This window comes from Staurois parvus, unplaced genomic scaffold (genome assembly GCF_062004578.1).
Source record: "Staurois parvus isolate SC_StPar_1 unplaced genomic scaffold, SC_StPar_1.0 ptg001780l, whole genome shotgun sequence".
Taxonomy (NCBI): domain Eukaryota; kingdom Metazoa; phylum Chordata; class Amphibia; order Anura; family Ranidae; genus Staurois; species Staurois parvus.
The window spans coordinates 452,690-480,106 of NW_028319576.1; the positions used below are offsets into that span (position 1 = coordinate 452,690).

The following is a 27,417-nucleotide window of genomic DNA, read 5'->3' on the forward strand; positions in this document are numbered from 1 at the left end:
AAGGAAGGAAGGATCAATCGAAGGAAGGAAGGATCAATCGAAGGAAGGAAGGATCAATCGAAGGAAGGAAGGATCAATCGAAGGAAGGAAGGATCAATCGAAGGAAGGAAAGGTCAATCGAAGGAAGGAAGGGTCAATCGAAGGAAGGAAGGGTCAATCGAAGGAAGGAAGGGTCAATCGAAGGAAGGAAGGGTCAATCGAAGGAAGGAAGGGTCAATCGAAGGAAGGAAGGGTCAATCGAAGGAAGGAAGGATCAATCGAAGGAAGGAAGGAACAATCGAAGGAAGGAAGGATCAATCGAAGGAAGGAAGGATCAATCGAAGGAAGGAAGGATCAATCGAAGGAAGGAAGGATCAATCGAAGGAAGGAAGGATCAATCGAAGGAAGGAAGGAACAATCGAAGGAAGGAAGGGTCAATCGAAGGAAGGAAAGGTCAATCGAAGGAAGGAAAGGTCAATCGAAGGAAGGAAGGGTCAATCGAAGGAAGGAAGGGTCAATCGAAGGAAGGAAGGGTCAATCGAAGGAAGGAAGGGTCAATCGAAGGAAGGAAGGGTCAATCGAAGGAAGGAAGGGTCAATCGAAGGAAGGAAGGGTCAATCGAAGGAAGGAAGGGTCAATCGAAGGAAGGAAGGGTCAATCGAAGGAAGGAAGGGTCAATCGAAGGAAGGAAGGGTCAATCAAAGGAAGGAAGGGTCAATCAAAGGAAGGAAGGGTCAATCAAAGGAAGGAAGGGTCAATCAAAGGAAGGAAGGGTCAATCAAAGGAAGGAAGGAACAATCAAAGGAAGGAAGGAAGGATCAAAGGAAGAAAAGATCAATTGATCGAAGGAAGGAAGGAGAGATCGATGGAAGGAAGGAGAGATCGATGGAAGGAAGGAGAGATCGATGGAAGGAAGGACGGATCGGTGGAAGGAAGGACGGATCGGTGGAAGGACGGATCGGTGGAAGGACGGATCGGTGGAAGGACGGATCGGTGGAAGGACGGATCGGTGGAAGGACGGATCGGTGGAAGGACGGATCGATGGAAGGACGGATCGATGGAAGGATCAAAACCACTTCAATATGAACCTAGCCTTAGGCAGCAAGGATGACCAGGGAGGAAAGGTGAGGGTTAAAAAAAACCCCATCATCCATCAAAGTTTCATAGGAATGTTCTTATCTATAGTCGCAAGCACAGTGCATACTTGCACTGGAAATGGCACAAAAATCGCATTTAGCAGACTAGTAGGAAGTGACACGGGGAAAACGCAACACAAATGCATCACAAATGTGGCAACGCATGTGCATTTTTTCTGTGTATTTCATACAGAGAAATGTGAAAAGTAGCTGTAATGAAGTCTAGGATCTGTAACTTGCTCATACATACAAGTAAAGTCTGACACATACATGATTTATATTTAGGATTTGCCTGTATATAATCTTTATTATAAATCCCCATCAACATCCCTCTCTGCATATTACACAGGCAGACTCCGCTTCCTGCTCTCTAGTGACTGCACTTTTCTTCAGCCCAGCAGAAGTCCAGTTGTTATCCTTGTGCCTCCCCGAAACGCGTCTACTTACCTGGAAGCGCCGCAGACCCGCTGGTGCTCTGAGTCCCGCTGGAAGTGCCCAGGGGTGTTATGTCCTGCATCGTCAGCCTGGGGGGAGGGGGTTTCGGCAGGGATTCCGTCTCCAGGAAATTGACAAACAACTCTGAAAATGACTGCAGCGGGAATACAAAAGTTGTTTAAAATAAACTTTAAATCATTTTTTTTAAAGAAGAAAAAAAATCTAAAATTCAGAGTAAAAAGATCTGCTATATAGTTAAAAAAAAAAAACCCATAAAAAAACAAAATTTTTTTTTGCTCATTTTCTAGATGACACAATAAATGCTACCCAGCGACATATTGTGCCAATCCCTCTACAGCAGTGCGTAGCAGAGACAAAAAAAAAGTCACATAGAGCCCGCCTTATTTTTTGGCTGGGGACGTCCAGCACCATCTAGGTCTTTCCTCCACAGCCTGGCCATTCCTGGTTCACACCAATACTTTTTGCAGAAACGCATGACAGTCCATTTAACATGGTTTCCTATGGGACATGTTCAGATTGATGCTTTTTTGAGCTGCTGCGTGATTGGAAAGGGTCAGGGACTTTTTTTAAACGCAAAAGGCAGCATTTTTGCTACAATAGAGTTCAATGGAGAAGCTGCTGAAACACGCGTAGTGAGTGTTTGCTGTGCTTTGGGTTCTTATTTTTTCCAGCAACAAAAACATTTCCCTTTTTACCAAAAAATTAAAAAAACCCGCTGAAAAATCCCCACAAAAGGCGACAAAAATGTACGTTTTAACCATTTACAGTCCGGACGCTTTCCCCCCCTTCCAGTCCGGACGCTTTCCCCCCCTTCCAGTCCGGACGCTTTCCCCCCCCTTCCAGTCCGGACACTTTCCCCCCCCTTCCAGTCCGGACACTTTCCCCCCCTTCCAGTCCGGACACTTTCCCCCCCTTCCAGTCCGGACACTTTCCCCCCCTTCCAGTCCGGACACTTTCCCCCCCTTCCAGTCCGGACACTTTCCCCCCCCCCCCCCCCCAAGTCCGGACACTTTCCCCCCCTTCCAGTCCGGACACTTTCCCCCCCTTCCAGTCCGGACACTTTCCCCCCCTTCCAGTCCGGACACTTTCCCCCCCTTCCAGTCCGGACACTTTCCCCCCCTTCCAGTCCGGACACTTTCCCCCCCTTCCAGTCCGGACACTTTCCCCCCCTTCCAGTCCGGACACTTTCCCCCCCTTCCAGTCCGGACACTTTCCCCCCCTTCCAGTCCGGACACTTTCCCCCCCTTCCAGTCCGGACACTTTCCCCCCCTTCCAGTCCGGACACTTTCCCCCCCCTTCCAGTCCGGACACTTTCCCCCCCCTTCCAGTCCGGACACTTTCCCCCCCTTCCAGTCCGGACACTTTCCCCCCCTTCCAGTCCGGACACTTTCCCCCCCTTCCAGTCCGGACACTTTCCCCCCCCTTCCAGTCCGGACACTTTCCCCCCCTTCCAGTCCGGACACCTTCACCCCCTTCCAGTCCGGACACTTTCACCCCCTTCCTGTCCGGACACTTTCACCCCCCTTCCTGTCCGGACACTTTCACCCCCCTTCCTGTCCGGACACTTTCACCCCCCTTCCAGTCCGGACACTTTCCCCCCCTTCCGGTCCGGACACTTTCCCCCCCTTCCGGTCCAGACACTTTCCCCCCCTTCCGGTCCAGACACTTTCACCCCCTTCCTGTCCGGACACTTTCACCCCCCTTCCTGTCCGGACACTTTCACCCCCCTTCCAGTCCGGACACTTTCCCCCCCTTCCGGTCCAGACACTTTCCCCCCCTTCCGGTCCAGACACTTTCACCCCCTTCCTGTCCGGACACTTTCACCCCCTTCCTGTCCGGACACTTTCACCCCCCTTCCTGTCCGGACACTTTCACCCCCCTTCCAGTCCGGACACTTTCACCCCCCTTCCTGTCCGGACACTTTCACCCCCCTTCCAGTCCGGACACTTTCCCCCCCTTCCGGTCCAGACACTTTCCCCCCCTTCCGGTCCAGACACTTTCCCCCCCTTCCGGTCCAGACACTTTCACCCCCTTCCGGTCCAGACACTTTCACCCCCTTCCGGTCTGGACACTTTCACCCCCTTCCTGTCCAGGCCAATTTTCAGCTTTCAGCGCTATCACACTTTGAATGACAATTGTGCGGTCATGCAACACTGTACCCATATGAATTGTTTAGCATTTTTTAAGACAGATAAAGCTTTATTTTGGTGGTATTTATTCACCACTGGGACTTTTATTTTTTTGCTATATAAATGGAAAAGTCCAATAATTTTGAAAAAAAAAGTGTTTTTCTTATTAAAATTTTGCAAATAAATCATCTTTCTTCATAAATCTGGACCAAAATGTATTCATCTATCTTTTTAGTAAAAAAAAAAAAAATAACCCAAATTAGTTTATAACCAAAAATTATCATTTTAAAAAAAATGTTTACATTTACTTTTTTTATATTAATATGTGTTTATTTTTATTTTTTTAACCTACTGTCACCCTAGCAGTATAGTGTCACCATGGTGACACTGTACTACTTGTCGGGGTGATGAAGATTTTTTTTTTGTTTTTACACTGATTGCTTTAACACCCATAAAGGCTGTAAAAGCAATCATTTCTCCTTCTCTCTGGCTGCATTCTTGCAGCCATTGAGAAACACTGTGTGAGCTGTGATTGGTCACTGCTTGTCACATGGTAGAAGGCTGTTGTGAAAGCCCTGTACCATGTGATCTCTGTGATCGTTCACAGATTTCACACGCAGTAAGCAATGATATCAGGAAGTGATATCTTGCTTACTACTAATCATGTGATCACCGATTGGCCAATCAGCGATCACATGAATCGGGACCTCACACAGAGGTCCCATACAGCGATCTGCGTTCAGACACAACGGGCTCCCATGGAGCGCGCACAGGCAATGGATCCGTGGGGATGTTTATAAACATCCACCCACTCCGGCAGCGCTCCCGTACGGCCGTTTATAGACATGGGAGGGACCAGGGGCGGACTGACCATTTGGAAACTTGGGCGCAGCCCAAGAGCCCGGGGTCAGTAGAGGGCCCCATGAGATGCCCCTGGCACCTTTTTCATAGGCTTTTTTGAGTTTGGGCAAGGACACAGGGGCCCCATGATCCCCTATTGCCCGGGGGCCCCATGAGTTGTCAGTCTGCCCCTGGGCCAGACGAAACGTGGTTAAAAACGCAACGCGAAATGCAAAAACGATTCAAAAGCAAACTGCATTGATGTGAACCAGGCCTTACTCTTCCATTCATTGGATTTCAGTTCTTCCAGTCATGGAGGCTCGGCATCACACGTGGGAATGCAATGGAGCTTCGTCTCCTCCACACTGACACCCACCCATTGAGGCATTTTTTGAAATTTGCATAACTCCTCCCAAGGGCCAGCCCATTGCCTGCAATAGAGCAGAGGGCTCTTGAGAGGAGTACTGAGGCTGTGATTTTTCTTTTTTTTTCAGTGAGTGTCCTGCTGGTCCCTCCCACCAGCCACAATCCACCTGCCCTGCATAGAGAAACACAGAGATCCAGTGATGACATCCCTGTGTCTAAACTAATGTATATAATAAAAATGGAAAAGTTTTATAGAAAAAAACGCCATTTTGTTGATAAGAGGGAAGGCAGATGAAAACCTCAGCTCTAGGGAACTCGGCAGTTTTCTGAGCAATCAAAACGCATTATATGGACCCACTTACCCTGTTTAGAAGGGATGAATGGGTCGGTCTTTGGGGGGTGTTGGGGACACTCTTGGCTGATCCTCCTCCAAGCCAACCAGTCACCCACCTAGTTACACCGCGGTTTTCCTCCACCAGCAGCTGCAAAAAGAAAACACCACAGAAAGATCTCAGCAAAGACAATGTACACATTCTGGGACCAGGACAGGATCACCCTCAATCCACCGATTTCTGAGACGGGAAATGACCCAAACTTATCAGTCACATCCAACCAAAGACTCTTCTTGGTCTACACAGAGCAAATGCTGAGTAGGCGACTTCTGCAAGCAGTATCAATCCCGGAACCCAATACATAAGGGGGATATGATCTCCATGTATAATACATAAGGGGGATATGATCTCCATGTATAATACATAAGGGGGGGATATGATCTCCATGTATAATACATAAGGGGGGATATGATCTCCATGTATAATACATAAGGGGGGATATGATCTCCATGTATAATACATAAGGGGGATATGATCTCCATGTATAATACATAAGGGGGGGATATGATCTCCATGTATAATACATAAGGGGGATATGATCTCCATGTATAATACATAAGGGGGGATATGATCTCCATGTATAATACATAAGGGGGGTATGATCTCCATGTATAATACATAAGGGGGGATATGATCTCCATGTATAATACATAAGGGGGGATATGATCTCCATGTATAATACATAAGGGGGATATGATCTCCATGTATAATACATAAGGGGGGATATGATCTCCATGTATAATACATAAGGGGGGGTATGATCTCCATGTATAATACATAAGGGGGGATATGATCTCCATGTATAATACATAAGGGGGGATATGATCTCCATGTATAATACATAAGGGGGGATATGATCTCCATGTATAATACATAAGGGGGGATATGATCTCCATGTATAATACATAAGGGGGGATATGATCTCCATGTGTAATACATAAGGGGGTATATGATCTCCATGTGTAATACATAAGGGGGGATATGATCTCCATGTATAATACATAAGGGGGGATATGATCTCCATGTATAATACATAAGGGGGGATATGATCTCCATGTATAATACATAAGGGGGGATATGATCACCATGTATAATACATAAGGGGGGGATATGATCTCCATGTATAATACATAAGGGGGGATACGATCACCATGTATAATACATAAGGGGGGATACGATCTCCATGTATAATACATAAGGGGGGATACGATCTCCATGTGTAATACATAAGGGGGGATATGATCTCCATGTGTAATACATAAGGGGGGATATAATCACCATGTATAATACATAGGGGGGATATAATCACCATGTATAATACATAGGGGGGGATATGATCTCCATGTATAATACATAAGGGGGATATGATCTCCATGTATAATACATAAGGGGGATATGATCTCCATGTATAATACATAAGGGGGGATATGATCTCCATGTATAATACATAAGGGGGGGGATATGATCTCCATCTATAATACATAAGGGGGATATGATCTCCATCTATAATACATAAGGGGGGATACGATCTCCATGTATAATACATAAGGGGGGATACGATCTCCATGTATAATACATAAGGGGGGATACGATCTCCATGTATAATACATAAGGGGGATATGATCTCCATGTATAATACATAAGGGGGATATGATCTCCATGTATAATACATAAGGGGGATATGATCTCCATGTATAATACATAAGGGGGATGTGATCTCCATGTATAATACATAAGGGGGGATGTGATCTCCATGTATAATACATAAGGGGGGATATAATCACCATGTATAATACATAGGGGGGATATGATCTCCATGTATAATACATAAGGGGGGATATGATCTCCATGTATAATACATAAGGGGGGATATGATCTCCATGTATAATACATAAGGGGGGGATATGATCTCCATGTATAATACATAAAGGGGGATATGATCTCCATGTATAATACATAAGGGGGATATGATCTCCATGTATAATACATAAGGGGGGGGATACGATCTCCATGTATAATACATAAGGGGGATATGATCTCCATGTATAATACATAAGGGGGGATATGATCTCCATGTATAATACATAAGGGGGGATATGATCTCCATGTATAATACATAAGGGGGGGGATACGATCTCCATGTATAATACATAAGGGGGATATGATCTCCATGTATAATACATAAGGGGGGATATGATCTCCATGTATAATACATAAGGGGGGATATGATCTCCACGTATAATACATAAGGGGGGATATGATCTCCACGTATAATACATAAGGGGGGATATGATCTCCACGTATAATCCATAAGGGGGGATATGATCTCCATGTATAATACATAAGGGGGGATATGATCTCCATGTATAATACATAAGGGGGTATGATCTCCATGTATAATACATAAGGGGGGATATGATCTCCATGTATAATACATAAGGGGGATATGATCTCCACGTATAATACATAAGGGGGGATATGATCTCCACGTATAATACATAAGGGGGGATATGATCTCCATGTATAATACATAAGGGGGGATATGATCTCCATGTATAATACATAAGGGAACATCTTTCTGTGGGAACGGCGAACACAATGATGAGGAAGTGAAGCCGGCTGTCCTAGGATGGTTCAGGCGTCCTGACAAACCTTTCTATGCCGAAGCTTTCCAGGCTTTAGTTGCACACAGGGGAAAGTGTATAAATGTAGCAGGGGAGTATGTCAAAAAATAAATGCAATTCCCACCCCTTGAAATCTGCTCTTTTAATATATAAACTCAAAAGTCCTAGTTTGACTTGAACGCCCCTCGTAGTAAACAAGCAATGAAGCTCAGTCTCCACGCCTCCCCCAAATTTCAGACCGGGCAATGAAAAAGCAGCAGCATGCAAATGATGTAGCGTCTGTTGTTCCCCTCCTGTAAGCATGTCTGCAATGTTAGACAGCACGGTGTACTGCAAACACAATACAGCCCTGACTAACTCATACTGCTGCCTCTCTGCCCCCAGTCTGCTGGGCATAGTATTACAGGGAGCTAATATAAAAAAACAGATTACAGCACATAAGAAAAAAAAAATAACTGGGAATGCAACACAAAGATGGAAAGTGTAAAATGCTTATAATGATGATGACGAATCACAAGAGAGAAAATAATATAGCGTACGCAGAGAAATATTTAAAGCTGAATTCCATAAATTCTTTCACTTTGTAACATGTGCTGGCATACTATGAGTTATGTCCAACGAGGTGCATGCCACCTCCTGGACTACTTATCTCTATTATGTACATCTGATAGGTTTATTGCACTCTTGGGGCCCTGAGAGGAGAGAAGCACATGCAGAAGTTATGCCCAACCCTCCCTTCTGCTGCCCATTCACAGAAGCCTTTGTATTTTATGAATGAGTTCACATAATACAAAGGCTTCTGTGACTGGGCAGGAGGAGAGGAAGGGCAGGCACAGGAGCTGCATGGACTCTGTTGCAGTAAGAGCTGAGATCAGAAGATACAGTTTTGGATCTCACGGAACTACAGCGATAGCTGCCTTCCAGGAGCTCCAGCAACTTGTCAGATGTAAATAATAGAGACAACTCCAGGAGGTGGCATGCACCTTGTTGGACTAAACTCATAGTATGGCTGCATGTTATACAAAGTAGCTGAATTCCTGGAGTTCAGCTTTAATACTTCGTTGTTGTTTTTGTTTTTTTTTATAAGGCACAAATCTATCTTTCTACCCCTCACCTCACCCTTTCAGTCTCCTCTCGCATTACTAACCTACTAAGTGACAAATCGGCATGGATGTCACTCCACTTCCTCAAACTCAATCTTTCCAATACTGAGCTCTCAGTATTCCCTCCAGCCCGTGCCCCCTCCCCTGACTTCTCCATCAAGACCAATAATAGAACCATCAGTCCCTCCCCGCATGCCAGGGTACAAGGTGTAATCCTAGACTCCCATCTGTCCTTTCACCCCCAAATCCAATCACTGTCCAAAACTTGTAGACTTCACCTCCGCACCATCTCCAAGATATGCCCGTTCCTAACCTCGGAAACCACTAAGCAACTTATTCACTCCCTTATTATATCCCGCCTCGACTACTGTAACTCCCTCCTCATTGGCTGACCTCATCGCAGGCTATCCCCTTTTCAGTCTATCATGAATGCTGCTGCCAGACTCATCCACCTTACTAACCGTTCTGTATCAGTCACCCCTCTCTGCCAATTCCTCCACTGGCCTCCATTCAGTGTCCTTCACCCCTCTCTGCCAATCCCTCCACTGGCCTCCATTCAGTGTCCTCCACCCCTCTCTGCCAATCCCTCCACTGGCCTCCACTCAGTGTCCTCCAGCCCTCTCTGCCAATCCCTCCACTGGCCTCCATTCAGTGTCCTCCACCCCTCTCTGCCAATCCTCCACTGGCCTCCACTCAGTGCCCTCCATCCCTCTCTGCCAATCCCTCCACTGGCCTCCATTCAGTGTCTTCCACCCCTCTCTGCCAATCCCTCCACTGGCCTCCACTCAGTGCCCTCCATCCCTCTCTGCCAATCCCTCCACTGGCCTCCACCCCTCTCTGCCAATCCCTCCACTGGCCTCCACTCAATGTCCTCCATCCCTCTCTGCCAATCCCTCCACTGGCCTCCACTCAGTGTCCTCCATCCCTCTCTGCCAATCCCTCCACTGGCCTCCACTCAGTGTCCTCCACCCCCCCTGCCAATCCCTCCACTGGCTTCCCAGTTGCCCAACGGATAAAATTCAAAACATTAACAATAACGTATAAAGCCATTTATAACTCCGCCCCAAATTACATCACCAATCTTGTCTCCAAATACCACCCAAACCGTACTCTCTGCTCCTCCCACGACCTCCTACTCTCTAGCTCCCTTGTCTCCTCCTCCCACGCTCGTCTCCAGGACTGCTCCAGAGCTTCCCCCATCCTCTGGAACTCTCTACCCCAATTTATCAGACTATCGCCTACTCTGCTCACTTTTAGGCGATCTCTGAAAACCCATCTCTTCAGGGAAGCCTATCCTGCCCTCAGCTAATAATGGAATCTTCTATTCCTCCTACCAGTCCATCCCCCACAGTTACTACCTTTTGTACCACTAGCCCCTCCCTCCTAGATTGTAAGCTCCCAGGATCAGGGCCCTCCTATCCCTCTTGTATTGAACTGTATTGTTGCTGTATTGTCTCCCGTTATATTGTAAAGCGCTGAGCAGACTGTTGGCGCCATAAATCCTGTATAATAATAATAAGGCAGCTTGCGGTCACAATCTAAAGCAGCCAATTGTCTCATTATAGCGCAGCCCTTCTGGTCGCCGCACACCGCTACAGATGACACGCACGCGGCTCTGACAGTGCGCACAATAATCACGGACACACTGCAAGTCAAAGAACGCCGTACTCACCTCATCCATCTCGTTTTTCTTTAGTCCGAGGATGCTGCCCATTAAACGCAGGACCTCGTGACGCTTGTTTTTTGGGGTGTGGAAGTGCCCGACAAACAGATTCCGCATCAGCAGCCTGAAAAAATAAATAAATAATAATAAAGAACACAGTAATAGCATATCCTGACCCAAAAACTAAAAGTTTAATATATTGCAGTTCTGGGATGTGGTGACTGCATTTTTGGGCGATCCTGCCAGTTACACGCTTCCTGTCCTAGGTTGACAATGATCAGGATAACAAAACAGGACTACAGGACTCCGCCCCTTTCCTCTTCTCTATAACAGAGGAGAGGGGTTCTGTAGTCCTCAGCACAGGACAATGTAACTGATAACTTCCTTTGCACTTTGTGCTGAATGCGATCAGATCCCAAGATTTCTGGCGGGATCAACAGATTTTTTTTGCATTTACTGGACGAATAACAAAATGCTTTTGCAGGTATATCTAAAAGAGTGAAAGAGAGCAAATAAGAAGTCCAATGTTAGGGTTCCCAGGACCCTTTAAAGTAAACCCACCATATGGTTGTGTGGTATACAATAGGATAAATGAAATGCTTCCCAAAGCCGCCAGTTTCTTCCAGTCCTCCCCAGGACCCCCAATCACCCCCAGGGAGCCCTCATTTCAGCAAAACCTGATTCAAAGTTAACCTTTCCTTTATCCATATGGATTATCCATATACATTTGAGCCGCATTTTTACTACCCGACAACACTGCAGAGCTCAAGGGAGGGAAGGGACACACCCTTCTCCACATAGCACACAGGAACAGAGCTGAGGCTGTCATTATACTGGACCTCCCTCCCCTGTCACCAATTTTTTTTTGGTGTCAGAAAAACTGAAGGAAGGAAAGAAGGGTCAAAAGGAAGGAAGGAAGGAAGGAAGGGTCAATGGAAGGAAGGAAGGAAGGAAGGGTCAATGGAAGGAAGGAAGGGTCAATGGAAGGAAGGAAGGAAGGGTCAATGGAAGGAAGGAAGGGTCAATGGAAGGAAGGAAGGAAGGGTCAATGGAAGGAAGGAAGGGTCAATGGAAGGAAGGAAGGAAGGAAGGGTCAATGGAAGGAAGGAAGGGTCAATGGAAGGAAGGGTCAATGGAAGGAAGGAAGGAAGGATGGGTCAATGGAAGGAAGGAAGGAAGGAAGGGTCAATGGAAGGAAGGAAGGGTCAATGTAAGGAAGGAAGGAAGGGTCAATGGAAGGAAGGAAGGAAGGAAGGATCAATGGAAGGAAGGATCAATGGAAGGAAGGATCAATGGAAGGAAGGAAGGAAGGAAGGAAGGAAGGAAGGAAGGAAGGATCAATGGAAGGAAGAATGTAAGGACGGGTCAATCGAAGGAAGGAAGGACGGGTCAATCGAAGGAAGGAAGGGTCAATCGAAGGAAGGAACCTTTCCTTTATCCATATGGACATGGATTATCCATGCACATTTGAGCCGCATTTTTGCTACCCGACAACACTGCACAGCTCAATGGAGGGAAGGGACACCCGTCTTCACATAGCACACAGGAACAGAGCTGAGGCTGTCAATCTGCTGGAGCTCCCTCCCCTGTCACCATTTTTTTTTGGTGTCAGAAAAACTGAAGAAAGGAAAGAAGGGTCAATAGAAGGAAGGAAAGGTCAATGGAAGGAAGGATCAATGGAAAGAATCAATGGAAAAATCAATGGAAGGATGTGTCAATCGAAGGAAGAAAGGAAGGGTCAATCAAAGGAAGGAAAGAAGGATCAATCGAAGGAAGGAGGGAAGGAAGGAAGGATGGATCAATCGAGGGAAGAAAGGAAGGGTCAATCAAAGGAAGGAAAGAAGGATCAATCGAAGGAAGGACGGAAGGAAGGATGGGTCAATCGAAGAAAGGGTCAATCGAAGGAAGGAAGGACGGGTCAATCGAAGGAAGGGTCAATCGAAGGAAGGGTCAATCGAAGGAAGGAAGGACGGGTCAATCGAAGGAAGGAAGGACGGGTCAATCGAAGGAAGGAAGGACGGGTCAATCGAAGGAAGGAACCTTTCCTTTATCCATATGGACATGGATTATCCATGCACATTTGAGCTCAATGGAGGGAAGGGACACACCCGCCTCCACATAGCACACAGGAACAGAGCTGAGGCTGTCAATCTGCTGGAGCTCCCTCCCCTGTCACCATTTTTTTTTTTGGTATCAGAAAAACTGAAGAAAGGAAAGAAGGGTCAATAGAAGGAAAGATCAATCGAAGGAAGGAAGGGTCAATGGAAGGAAGGATCAATAGAAAAATCAATGGAAGGAAGGATCAATGGAAGGAAGGAAGGAAAGGTCAATCGAAGGAAGGAAGGGTCAATCGAAGGAAGGAAGGAAGGGTCAATCGAAGGAAGGAAGGAAGGACGGGTCAATCGAAGGAAGGAACCTTTCCTTTATCCATATGGATTATCCATGCACATTTGAGCCACATTTTTGCTACCCGACAACACTGCACAGCTCAATGGAGGGAAGGGACACACCTGCCTCCACATAGCACACAGGAACAGAGCTGAGGCTGTCAATCTGCTGGAGCTCCCTCCCCTGTCACCATCTTTCTTTTGGTGTCAGGAAAACATGAAGTGACTCTTACTTATAGCAGAGGAAGGAGGCAGCAGACAGAAATGACACTTAGTGCTCTGGACTGAGACAAGTACACACTATAGAGGGATATGCCTTCTTCATATTTGCTCTGGCCTGGCTTCCCCGACCCCTTGCTGGCCAATCAGTGTGATTGGCAACGAGAGACCAACAATGGGAGTCCCCACGTTTCATGCTCGTGTAGCTCTCTAGCCCTAAGCATATAATGTGTAGCAGTTAGAGGGGACTGAAGGAACAAGCCGTGTGGAATATGATGAACAGGAGCCAGCCGGCCGTATAGATGCACAAATCTGCAGAAACCCTCAACGAACATTCACTAACCCCAATACTGCGCTCTACCGACGATTCCTCACAGATCTCTACGAGACGCCGTCCTCCTCCACATTATGCGCAGCGAGTGGCAGACAATCCCCAGGAAATCATCATTCTTGTTTTCCTTTACTGGGAAGATTCGGCTCTGCAGACAGTTTACAACAACGCACATGTGGGATCAATCGCCGGCAGCCCCCGGGCCATCAACATGTTGGACATTTTGCATCTCTCTGATCCCAGGATGGAGATTAAGACGACAAACAAGATAAGAGAGGCTGGAGGACGGGGAGAGATCCACACGGGAGGTTTGAGGGGCTTGTCTACAAAAAAACTAAAAACATTCCCTGGAGATACTTGAGGTTTGACATCACGGCCGGGCGAGGGGGGGGGGGGGTTCCATTATTGTTCGCACAGCTCCTGGCAGTTGTCAGTCAGGATTCACAACCTGGTACCCTACAATATAAATTGTGTCGATCTTTTATATATTTGTATGTTTGTCTGTACATTTATTTAGTACTTTCTTTATATATGCAGCAGCACTACTCTCCCTCAAATTCAAGCTACGGTCCTGAAGAAGCCAAATGCACAGGTGAAACGCGTTGGCCGTATTTTGATGAATGCATGTTGTTACTATGTGCTTAGTGGTAACCTTTTTTTTTTTTCAATTTAATATACATTGTGCTCAACTATGACCCGTTTTGCTCGTCTCCTCTTTTGAGGCGCATGTTTGTACTATGGGTCACCGAGACAAGGTGACCATGTCTCTGTGTAGAACATTAGCACAGGTCTTTGACATTGCGGAGTCACTTACTTGTCCACCTTCCCCTCAGTGCTGTTGAGCAGATTCATGAGCTTATTCTGAGCATCGTCCAGCATCTCCTGCTTCAGTTCACCTGAAAGACAGAAAAGCTTCAAGTCAGTCACTGGTTTACCAATTTGCCAAATAAACCAGTTTTACCCATAAACACATTGTTTCTATGTATTCAGCCGTGTGCCATGAGATCCTACTTAACCACTTCCAGTCCAGACACTTTCCCCCCTTCCAGTCCGGACACTTTCACCCTCTTCCAGTCCGGACACTTTCACCCCCTTCCAGTCCGGACACTTTCACCCCCTTCCAGTCCGGACACTTTCCCCCCCTTCCAGTCCGGACACTTCCCCCCCTTCCAGTCCGGACACTTTCCCCCCTTCCAGTCCGGACACTTTCCCCCCTTCCAGTCCGGACACTTTCCCCCCCTTCCAGTCCGGACACTTTCACCCCCTTCCAGTCCGGACACTTTCACCCCCTTCCAGTCCGGACACTTTCACCCCCTTCCAGTCCGGACACTTTCCCCCCTTCCAGTCCGGACACTTCCCCTCCTTCCAGTCCGGACACTTTCACCCTCTTCCAGTCCGGACACTTCCCCTCCTTCCAGTCCGGACACTTCCCCTCCTTCCAGTCCGGACACTTTCACCCCCTTCCAGTCCGGACACTTTCCCCCCTTCCAGTCCGGACACTTTCCCCCCTTCCAGTCCGGACACTTTCCCCCCTTCCAGTCCGGACACTTTCCCCCCCTTCCAGTCCGGACACTTTCCCCCCCTTCCAGTCCGGACACTTTCCCCCCCTTCCAGTCCGGACACTTTCCCCCCTTCCAGTCCGGACACTTTCCCCCCCTTCCAGTCCGGACACTTTCACCCCCTTCCAGTCCGGACACTTTCCCCCCCTTCCAGTCCGGACACTTTCCCCCCCTTCCAGTCCGGACACTTTCCCCCCTTCCAGTCCGGACACTTTCCCCCCCTTCCAGTCCGGACACTTTCCCCCCCTTCCAGTCCGGACACTTTCACCCCCTTCCAGTCCGGACACTTTCCCCCCCTTCCAGTCCGGACACTTTCACCCCCTTCCAGTCCGGACACTTTCCCCCCCTTCCAGTCCGGACACTTTCACCCCCTTCCAGTCCGGACACTTTCACCCCCTTCCTCCCAGGCCAATTTTCAGCTTTCAGCGCTATCACACTTTGAATGACAATTGCGCGGTCATGTAACGCTGTACCCATATGAATTTTTGAGCATTTTTTTTAGATAGATAAAGCTTTATTTTGATGGTATTTATTGACCACTGGGATTTTTTATTTTTTTTGCTATGTAAATGAAAATGTCCAAAAATTTTGAAAAAAAGTGTTTTTCTTATAACATTTTGCAAATAAATAATATTTCATCATAAATCTTGGCCAAAATTTATTCCGTTATCTTTTTAGTAAAAAAAAAAAAATAACCTAAATTAGTTTATAACCAAAAATTATAATTTTTAATAAAATTTACATTTTATTTTTATATTTTTACATACTGTCACCCTAGCAGTACAGTGTTACAAAAAAACCCACAAAAATAAATAATAAAACATGGAAGACTTTCTTGCGAATCCACCGTTACCAACACCTCAAAAAGTACTGCCGCCTACCCAGACATATATGACCCCACAATTAAGTGACAGTCAAAAAACGCGCGTATGGATGTATGGATCTCCAAACAAGATGGCGGACTCCTTTATTGCTGACTTAGAGTAATACAATATACTTCATGCACTGAATGCAATTGGACATCAGTAGAAACACTTTCACTGGATTTCCAAATCAAAATATAAGCTCCCAAAAAGATACTCCAAATAAATGGCAAAATGTAAACCTAAAATAATGAATTGTCCTCAAAGAGGCCAAAATCATCCAAAAAGCAAAAAAGACTTCATGGTGCAGTATAACAAACAAGATTTATTGCTTCACAACGAAGTATTATACGTACATCGTATAACGTAGTAGTATACGCCCCTGAAGACGTCATAAATGACGAAACACGTTGGGAGGAGTCAGTACGCGTGACATCAGCACGCACCGGAGCGCGGCGGCCATCTTGTTGGTTAGAAACGTTACCATTTGGTTATATCGTGATATGCTGTTTTAAGTATATCTTGATGTATGTATAATACTACGTTGTGAAACAATAAATTTTGTTTGTTATACTGCGCCATGAACACTTTTTTGCTTTTTGGATGATTTTGGCCTCTTTGAGGACAATTCATTATTTTAGGTTTACATTTGGCCACTTATTTGGAGTATCTTTTTGGGCGCTATATCTTGATTTGGAAATCCAGTGAAAGTGGTTTTACTGATGTCCAATTGCATTCAGTGCATGAAGTATATCGTATTACTCTAAGTCAGCAGTAACTGAGTCTTCCATCCTATTGGGAAATCCATAAATGCTGTCACTTAATTGTGGGGTCATACATGTCTGGGTAAGCGGCAGTATTTTTTGAGGTGTTGGTGACAGTGGATTTGCAAGAAAGTCTTCTATGTTTTATTTATTTTTGTGTTTTTTTGGAATCACATGAAAAATTCTTTTGAAGTCACTTTTTTTTTGGACTTTTATTTTGCACAAAGAAATCTTCTTTGCATATGTGGACATTATAATTTTTTATTATGTAATACATTTTTCTATGTGTTTTTTTATGATTATTAGTATTTTTTTGAATGTAGCGCTGCACACGTATGTTTATTTAGTTTATGTATTGACACCTGCGATACTGTGCTGGCTGCTTTGATATTGCATTTAGTGGTATTTTATCACATATATTTTATAGTAATTGATATTGTTCACCATTATAAATATATATATATGCACATACACAGTGGGGATCGAAAGTTTGGGCACCCCAGCTAAAAATTTGTATTAATGTGCATAAAGAAGCCAAGGAAAGATGGAAAAATCTCCAAAAGGCATCAAATTACAGATTAGACATTCTTATAATATGTCAACAAAAGTTAGATTTTATTTCCATCATTTACACTTTCAAAATAACAGAAAACAAAAAAATGGTGTCTGCAAAAGTTTGGGCCCCCTGCAGAGTTAATATCTTGTACTGCCCCCTTTGGCAAGTATCACAGCTTGTAAACACTTTTTGTAGCCAGCCAAGAGTCTTTCAATTCTTGTTTGAGGTATCTTTGCCCATTCTTCCTTACAAAAGTCTTCCAGTTCTTCGAGATTTCTGGGCTGTCTGTCACGCACAGCTCTTTTAAGGTCTATCCATAGATTTCCAATGATGTTGAGGTCAGGAGATTGTGAAGGCCATGGCAAAACCTTCAGTTTACGCCTCTTGATGTAATCCCCCGTGGATTTCGAGGTGTGTTTAGGATCATTATCCATTTGTAGAAGCCATCCTCTCTTTAACTTCAGCTTTTTCACAGATGGCATCAAGTTACCATCCAAAATTTGCTGAAATTTTATTGAATCCATTTTTCCTTCTACTCGTGAGATGTTCCCTGTGCCACTGGCTGCAACACAACCCCAAAGCATGATTGATCCAACCCCATGCTTCACAGTTGGACAGAGGTTCTTTTCATTAAATTCTGTGCCCCTTCTTATCCAAACGTACCTTTGCTTATTCCGGCCAAAAAGTTCAATTTTAACCTCATCGGTCCACAGAACTTGTTTCCAGAATGCATCAGGCTTGTCTATATGTTCATTTGCAAAGTTCAAACGATGATTTTTGTGGTGAGGACGTAGAAGAGGTTTTCTTCTGATGACTCTTCCATGAAGACCATATTTGTACAAGTATCTCTTTATAGTGGAATAGTGTACCACAACTCCAGTGTCTGCCAGATCTTTCTGGAGGGATCGTGCAGTCAAACGTGGGTTTTGAATTGTTTTTCTCACAATCCTGCGAGCTGTTCTGTCTGATATTTTTCTTGGTCTTCCAGATGTTGCTTTAACTTCCACTGTTCCTGATGACTGCCATTTCTTAATTACATTCTGAACAGAGGATATTGACATCTGAAAACGCTTTGCTATCTTCTTATAGCCTTCTCCAGCTTTGTGAGCGTCAACTATTTTCAGTTTCAGTTTTCTAGACAACTGCTTAGAAGAACCCATGGTGCTGATTGTTGGGGCAAGGTCAGATGAGTCTGGGCATTTAAAACCTTTGAGAGTGACATCACCTGGTCTTCCCAGACGATGATTGAGAACAAACCATGACACTGGCAGGTCTCAGCTTGGCAAAGGGGGCAGTGCATGCTATAAATTCTGCAGGGTGCCCAAACTTTTGCAGACGCCATTTTTTTGTTTTCTGTTATTTTGAAAGTGTAAATGATGGAAATAAAATCTAACTTTTGTTGACATATTTAAGAATGTCTAATCTGTAATTTGATGCCTTTTGGAGATTTTTCCATCTTTCCTTGGCTTCTTTATGCACATTAATACAAATTTTTAGCTGGGGTGCCCAAACTTTCCATCCCCACTGTATATATATATATATATACACATATACACACACACATATATAATAAAAAAATTATATTTATTTTATTGTTTTTATTTTTACTAAAAGATGAATGAATGTACCGGTATGTATGAATTCATAGGAAATCAGCACAATATACTGTAATCCTTATGTGGGGAAAAAAAGCAACAAAAGTATGACAGTTAGATGCCGGTGTTTATGTATCGGCACGTTTATCAAGAAGAAAATCCCGAGACTAAATTAATTTCATTCCTGCAGTCGAGGCCAGGAGTTTCATATTATTTTCATACTAGATCTTGATTTTTTTTTTTCTGACAGAAATGGAATGTTTGCCTGATTACTAAATGACCTTAAATATTCCCTAGTGGATTCTACATCCAGGCGTGAGAAGTTCTCTGTGCAAAAAAAAGAAAAAGAAGCGGAATGATATACAATAAGTCCATATATGTCAATGTCTGGATCCAGGCGGCATGTGAGGGGTAACTATACTGATTCAATCACCAATCCAATGAAGAAACAGCTGAGTTCAATCACAAACAAGGGGGATGATGTATGAAAACTGGGGGAAAAAGTGAGCCGCAGAGCTGACAACGTTCTCTGGTGAAGGGTGAAATTGATTCGGGGGGGTCTGCTGTGTAGACCATAGACGTTGTCAGTACAGAAGGTAGTGGAAGGGTCTAATGTGTGAACTGTGGGTGTCATCAGGGAAGGAGGTGACAGTGGGCTCTGATGTGCGGTCTGCAGGAGTCATCAGTCAAGTTGTTGGTGGGACATGGGGGGGGGGGTAGTTCTGATATGCGGTCTGCAGGTGTCATCAGTCAAGTTGTTGGTGGGACATTGGGGGGGAGGGTAGTGCTGATGTGGAGGCTACATGTGTCATCAGGGGATGAGATGATGGTAGGGCCTGATGTGCACATCTGCAGATGTCATCAGGGGAGGAGGTGGTGGCACGGTCCGATGTGCAGATCTGTGGATGCTGTTAGGGGAGGAGAAGGTGGCAAAGTCTGTTGTGCAGACCTGGATGTGTGATGAGGGAAGGAGGTATTGCCGGGGTCTGATTTTGAGATCTGTGGGTGTCGCCAGGAAAGGTGAGGATGGGGTCTGATGTGCAGACTGTAGGTGTCATCAGTGAAGATGGTGGTGGCGGCGTCTGATGTGTGGTCTGCACGTGTACTCTTGGAAGGATGTGAAGGGGGGTCAGATGTGTGGTCTGTAGAGGTCATAAGAGGAGGAGGAGGAGGTGTGGTCTGATGTTCAGAATGAGGATGTTATTGAGAAGGGGGTGGTGGTAGTTGGTGATGATGTGCAGACTGCGGGTGTCATCAGGAAAGGGGGTGTGGCGGTGGGGTCTGATGTGCAGACTGCGGGTGTCATCAAGAAAGGGGGTGTGGCGGTGGGGTCTGATGCTTGGACTGCGGGTGTCATCAGGAAAGGGGTGTGGCGGTGGGGTCTGATGTTCGGACTGCGGGTGTCATCAGGAAAGGGGGTGTGGCGGTGGGGTCTGATGTGCGGACTGCCGGTGTCATCAGGAAAGGGGGTGTGACGGTGGGGTCTGATGTTCGGACTGCGGGTGTCATCAGGAAAGGGGGTGTGGCGGTGGGGTCTGATGCTCGGACTGCGGGTGTCATCAGGAAAGGGGGTGTGGTGGTGGGGTCTGATGCTCGGACTGCGGGTGTCATCAGGAAAGGGGTGTGGCGGTGGGGTCTGATGCTCGGACTGCGGGTGTCATCAGGAAAAGGGGTGTGGCGGTGGGGTCTGATGCTCGGACTGCGGGTGTCATCAGGAAAGGGGGTGTGGCGGTGGGGTCTGATGCTCGGACTGCGGGTGTCATCAGGAAAGGGGGTGTGGCGGTGGGGTCTGATGCTCGGACTGCGGGTGTCATCAGGAAAGGGGTGTGGCGGTGGGGTCTGATGCTCGGACTGCGGGTGTCATCAGGAAAGGGGGTGTGGAGGTGGGGTCTGATGCTCGGACTGCGGGTGTCATCAGGAAAGGGGGGGTGGCAGGTTAATGCTCAAAGTCGTCTCCAAAACATTAACCATTTATAACTACTATAAAAATGAGCCCGAGGCTGCGAAAGGCTCAGAATGAGACGACAACGTATCTGGCATCATACAAGTAGTTGTCAGATTAACACGAAGGATAAATCCGCCTCCAAGGAAGGCAATTAATTCCGCCTTGTAAAAAAGCGCAGTGAAGTGCGGTCGGGATCAATCCGTTAACCATTTATGGAGATTCATTACGGCGCGCCTGGCAGGAAGGGTCTTTCTATGAATTTCATGCTGGCTGCCAACGCGCCCATAAAGAGATTGTTCAGGCGATCTGGCTGCGGCTCTGTCTGAGAATGTATTTGGGAACGGTGTCAAAAGATTTATTTTTTTTCCCCTTAAGAGTCTGCAGCAGAAAGTAACTCTTTCATGCCTGAACCTCACCGAGCTGATGGCAGCAGGGAGCTGCATGTGAGGAATCTGCAGACAGACATAGGTGGGGGGGGGAACGTGGTACTTCTAACTCATGGGTGTCAAACTGGTGGCCCAGAGGCTAGTGCCCATCAGTCCCACCCACCTGTGCCCATCAGTCCCGCCCACCTGTGCCCAGCAGTGCCGCTTATCAGTGCTGCCTATCAGTGGAGCATCATCAGTGCCGCCTATCAGTGCTGCCTATCAGTGCCCATCAGTGCTGCCTATCAGTGCAGCATCATCAGAGCTGCCCATCAGTGCTGCCTATCAGTGCAGCATCATCAGAGCTGCCTATCAGTGCCCATCAGTGCTGCCTATCAGTGCAGCATCATCGGTGCCGCCTATCCGTGCCACCTCATCAGTGCCCATCAGTGCCACCTATCAGAGCCCATCAGTGCCACCTATCAGAGCCCATCAGTGCCACCTATCAGAGCCCATCAGTGCCACCTATCAGAGCCCATCAGTGCCACCTATCAGAGCCCATCAGTGCTGCCTATCAGTGCAGCATCATCAGAGCTGCCTATCAGTGCCCATCAGTGCTGCCTATCAGTGCCCATCAGTGCTGCCCATCAGTGCTGCCTATCAGTGCCGCCTATCAGAGCCCATCAGTGCTGCCTATCAGTGCAACATCATCAGTGCCGCCCATCAGTGCCATCAGTGGCACCTCAGCAACGCACATCAGTGAAGGAGAAAAATTACCTGTTTGAAAAATTTTATAATAGAAACAAAGAAAAACTTTTTTTTTTGTCAAATTTTTTGCTCTTTTTTGTTTATAGCACAAAAAATAAACCACCCAGCGGCGATTAAATACCACCAAAAGAAAAGCTCTATATGTGTGAAAAAAATGATAAAAATTTCCTATGGGTACAGTGTTGCATGACTGCGCAATTGTCATTCAAAGTGTGATAGCGCTGAAAGCTGAAAATTGACCTGGGCAGGAAGGGGGTATAAGTGCCAAGGTGTCAAACTGGCGGCCCTCCAGCTGTTGCCAAACTACAAGTCCCATGAGGCACTGCAAGATCGACAGTTACAAGCGTGACTCCCAAAGGCAGAGGCATGATGGGACTTGTAGTTTGGCAGCAGCTGGAGGGCCGGCAGTTTGACCCCCCCGATCTATTATCAGTATGTAAATCAGCTGCTTCACAGCCCTATAAACAAAGACTATAAAAGCTAACAAAGTTAAAAGCCACCCAAGGGTTAAAGAACCCCCCCCCCCCCCAAAAAAAAAAAAAAAACCCTGGAGGTCCGACCATAAAACCACCAACGCGTGCCCCTCACCCGACCGCTTCCAGTCAGTTTCCACAAAAATAATTCTGCACCTTGAAAAGATATTTGCGGCGCACAGGCCAGTCGGGCTGGAAGCCGGCGTCCGAGCGCACATATTATTACATAAAAAGAGCTTGCCTTTAAAACCCATTTTATGACCCAATTTCATGACAGGATGTCAAGTTTCACCGCTCAGCGAGTGGAGACAAGTGCGTATCCATTTACCGCGCAAACCGCCGCCAAAATCTTATTAAGGTTACAAAAAAAAAAAAAAAGTGTTTTTTCATTTAGTCTCGTAGGACAGAGAACTTTTACAGCTGTTGGAAAATGAACTGAGCGGTGATGTAAACAGGCGGCCATATTCAGAAGAGCGTTCCGGGGAACGAGAGGTTAACCCTTCCAGCCTGATGTAGGTTTTAAAAGGCCAGTCCACCCAGAAATCTCAGTATTTGGTCGATATTAGAGCGGAAGACGCAAAAGAGGGGCAGGAATACTCAAAATTCCCAAAGCAGACAGGCTGCTGGGAAAAAAAAAAGGAAACAGTCGCTCACATCTCACATCAGTCGCTTGGCCACATCTTTGGATGCTTGCGGTGGACAAATGGAGCCTATCCACACTCCCAGCGCAGCACCCTCAATGACATCAATGGTAGTCAAACCTTACTGCTCTAGACAGGGGTGGACTGACAACTCATGGGGCCCCCGGGCAATAGGGGATCATGGGGCTCCTGTGTCCTCACCCACACTCAAACCACAAAGTCTATGAAAGGTACCAGGGGCATCACATGGGGCCCCCTACTGACCTCGGGCCCTTGGGCAGTGCCAGAGTTCCCAAATGGTCAGTCCGCCCCTGGCTCTAGACAACACATCCTAGAAAAGGTGGGAATTTGCATACACCCTGTGCTCAGAAGACATTCTGTAGGACGAAACGCGTTAGTACAGAGCTATGGGGTGACGTCATCACGCCAGCTCGGACAGGCGGCGTTTTTATTTGTGCTTGGTTATACATCCTCACTTGTGTGTATTTTACCATGTTTTAAACAAACAGTTTGGGAAAATGACTACACTATGTGGATTCTTCTTTCTTCCTCTGCGTATGAGACTTGCTTCTATGCAGGGGTGGACTGACAACTCATGGGGCCCCCGGGCAATAGGGGATCATGGGGCACCTGTGTCCTTGCCCAAACTCAAAAAAGCCTATGAAAAAGGTACCAGGGGCATCTCATGGGGCCCCCTACTGACCCCAGGCCCTGGGGCAGTGCCCGAGTTTCCAAATGGTCAGTCCGCCCCTGCTTCTATGTGACCATTTATAAGTCGCACACGAGGGAAGAGCCATCTATCCATCTGTGAGCCATTATAGACGCCCTGTGTAGGTCTGATTCTCTGGTAAGCCGATTTGAGTGGTGATGGCCAGAGGACTGGACTTGGTGAAGGTGTTAAAATTTCAAAATCCGATGTGGAACATGATCCTTTAAACTTTATTTTGGACTTATTTTCACCTTTTTTAGGTTAATTTATCTGAATATAATTTTTAATGCATTTCTAACAGCGCAACACACAACATGTTTACGTTCGTCAAACATTATTGTTCCAGACAACACGTACAGAAGGTCCTACCAGACACGTTGGCACTCAAAAAGGGGTAAAGTTGTAGCCCCTATGTTGGTGAAATGCGTCAGTCCAAAGAGGGTCTGGGTGGATCTTCTCTATGTATTGTCTGGAACAATAAAGTTTGTTTAATACTGACGTGAGATTGCGGTCACCTCCCTTGTTTGCGCTGTAGCAGGTGGACAGGAACAGAACCAGAATCTATGCCAAAGGGATCTCATTGTTGAAGACATGAGAAGCCAAGAGAGGACTCCAACCTTCAGGCCCCGACTATAGTTCAAGCAGACCTTCACCCCTTGATACACTAGGGGTCATAGCTCTCACCCCCACCCCCCATACACCCTTGCTAGTCATAGTTACATAATTAGTCTGGCTGAAAAAAAGACAAAAGTCCAACCAGTACAACCATTAACCACTTCCCATCTGGCCGTTGTATATAAACGGCCGGACGGTGGCAGTGCAGGGTCGGGTGGCTGTTTATAAATGGTCTCCTTGCACCCTGCTTGTGCGCGCTCCCTGGGAGCACGCAGCACCGCGATCCGGTGCCCGCTGTGTCCTACGGACACAGTGGAACACTGATCGTCGGACGGGACCTCTGTGCGAGGTCCCGATCATGTGATCACTGATTGGCCAATCAGTGATCACATGAAAAGTAGTAAGCAAGAGGTCACTTCTGACATCATTGCTTACTACGTGTGAAATCTGTGAATGATCACAGAGGTCACATGGTACAGGGCCATTCACAACAGCCTTGTATCATGTGACAAGCTGTGACCAATCACAGCTCACACAGTAGTTCTCAATGGCTGCAAGAATGCAGCCAGATAGAAGGATAAATTATTATTTTTACAGCCTTTATGGGTGTAAAAGCAATCAGTGTAGAGAAAAAAAAAAAAAAAATCATCACCCCCCACAAGTAGTACAGTGTTACCATGGTGACATTGTACTGCTAGGGTGATAGTATGTAAAATAAATAAAAAATAATATTAAAAAAAAAAAAAATTAAAAAAATGTTTAAAATGTAAATTTTGGTTATAAACTAATTTGGGTTATTTTTTTTTACTAAAAATATAACAGAATAATGAAATACTATTTATTTGCAAAATTTTATAAGAAAAACCCTTTTAGGGGGATGAACTGGAATGCCAATTGCGAGTCAGGTCTTCTCATACAACCTGATCTCACAAATGGGCACAATTTCCCACAGACACTCCAAAACCTTGTGGAAAGCCTGTGCAGTGGAGGCTGACCAATTCCGTATTAATGGCCACGGGGCAACTCCATATTAAAGGCCACGGGGCAACACCATTGTAATGGCCATGGGGGCAACGTCATTGTAATGGCCATGGGGCAACGCCGTTGTAATGGCCATGGGGGCAACGCCATTGTAATGGCCATGGGGGCAACACCATTGTAATGGCCATGGGGGCAACACCATTGTAATGGCCATGGGGGCAACACCACTGTAATGGCCATGGGGGCAACACCATTGTAATGGCCATGGGGGCAACACCACTGTAATGGCCATGGGGGCAACACCACTGTAATGGCCATGGGGGCAACACCACTGTAATGGCCATGGGGGCAACACCACTGTAATGGCCATGGGGGCAACACCACTGTAATGGCCATGGGGGCAACACCACTGTAATGGCCATGGGGCAAGGGGCGCAACTCCACAGTAACGGCCATGGAGCAACTCCACAGTAACGGCCATGGAGCAACTCCACAGTAATGGCCATGGGGCAAGGGGAGCAACTCCACAGTAACGGCCATGGAGCAACTCCACAGTAATGGCCATGGGGCAAGGGGAGCAACTCCACAGTAATGGCCATGGGGCAAGGGGAGCAACTCCATAGTAACGGCCATGGGGTGCAACTCCATAGTAACGGCCATGGGGTGCAACTCCATAGTAACGGCCATGGGGTGCAACTCCATAGTATTGGCCATGGAGCAACTCCATAGTAACGGCCATGGAGCAACTGCATAGTAACGGCCATGGAGCAACTCCATAGTAATGGCCATGGAGCAACTCCATAGTAATGGCCATGGGGAAAGGGGAGCAACTCCATATTAATATTAATGGCCATATTAATTAATATTAATATTAACTCCATATTAATGGCTAAGCGACAAGGGGGTAACTTTATATTAATGGTCATGAGGCAAGGTGGCATGTCCATATTAAAAGGCCATGGGGCACGTCCATATTAAAGGCCATGCTATTGGAATAGTCCATCAAGCTCATATAAATGTGATGGTCAGGTGTCTACAAACGTTTGGCCATTGAGTGTGTAATGACAAGAACAACAATACTTATCTGTGCTGAAAAAAAATCAAAATGCCAAAATTCATGTCAAAAGGATAATTGGATTACTAGGAAGGTTTCTGAAAGAGTTAATCATTGGAAGGTCTCGGCTCGTGGAGTCGGCCACACCATCTCCGACAGACCCGGAGCACATTATGGAGCATTAATTCATTAATCTGCTCACAAAATAAACATTTAAGTTATGGAATTTCCTGTCTAGCCAACCTAATGTGTTTGGAGTTCTCGGAGGTTTTTGTTATAACATCAACACCGGGCCGGCCTAATCTCCCAGAAAAAACAATTAAAGCGTTCTTAATCTACAAAACTCCATCTAATCTTTACAAATTTTTCAAAAATGGCAGGAAAGGGGCGAGGGGGGATATGAAATATGATATGGAACGCGGCCAATGGCCCGAGCTGGGACAATGGGACTGAAGAACACCCAAACAACGGACGGCGAGGGTGCGCCAGAAAAGTCTGAGCGTAGCTGGCACGGGCGCTCGCGGCATACGCTGCGGTTTTGAATATTAAGGAGATGATAGGTTTGCCATCTGGGTTTTCCATCCACAAATGTGTAATTCTCATTTAACTCTGACGAAGACGGTGAAACGTTTTTTGCATTTTACGTTCGTAGAATGAGTAACAGACCTGCATAGTGATGTGTAAACACAGCCCCATACAATGCGGGAACAAGGAAAGAATTGATCATTCTGCTAAAAAAAAACAAAACGTTTTTCACAACATGTTTGACAGCATGCTGAAAGCATTGTGGGTGCAAAACACGGGATATTTACCAATATTTGCATAAGAAGGGATGGACAAAATTTGGAGTTCTCCCTAAAATCCATCATTCTAGTCAGTGGGAAAGGTGACATTAGGGTGGCTT

General features: G+C 46.2%; 1 protein-coding gene across 1 annotated transcript in view; it reads right to left on the bottom strand.

Annotated features, from left to right (window-relative positions):
- The window catches only part of TRIP11 (thyroid hormone receptor interactor 11), a gene marked incomplete at its 5' end in the record, with an annotated part of 72,984 nt that overhangs the window by 17,432 nt on the left and 28,135 nt on the right, over positions 1 to 27,417 (bottom strand). The window contains 4 exons of the mRNA XM_089663830.1: positions 1,563 to 1,704; positions 5,269 to 5,388; positions 10,698 to 10,812; positions 14,440 to 14,521. Of these exons, the coding sequence (XP_089519956.1) occupies positions 1,563 to 1,704; positions 5,269 to 5,388; positions 10,698 to 10,812; positions 14,440 to 14,521 (459 nt within the window). The remainder of the gene's footprint in view (positions 1 to 1,562; positions 1,705 to 5,268; positions 5,389 to 10,697; positions 10,813 to 14,439; positions 14,522 to 27,417) is intronic.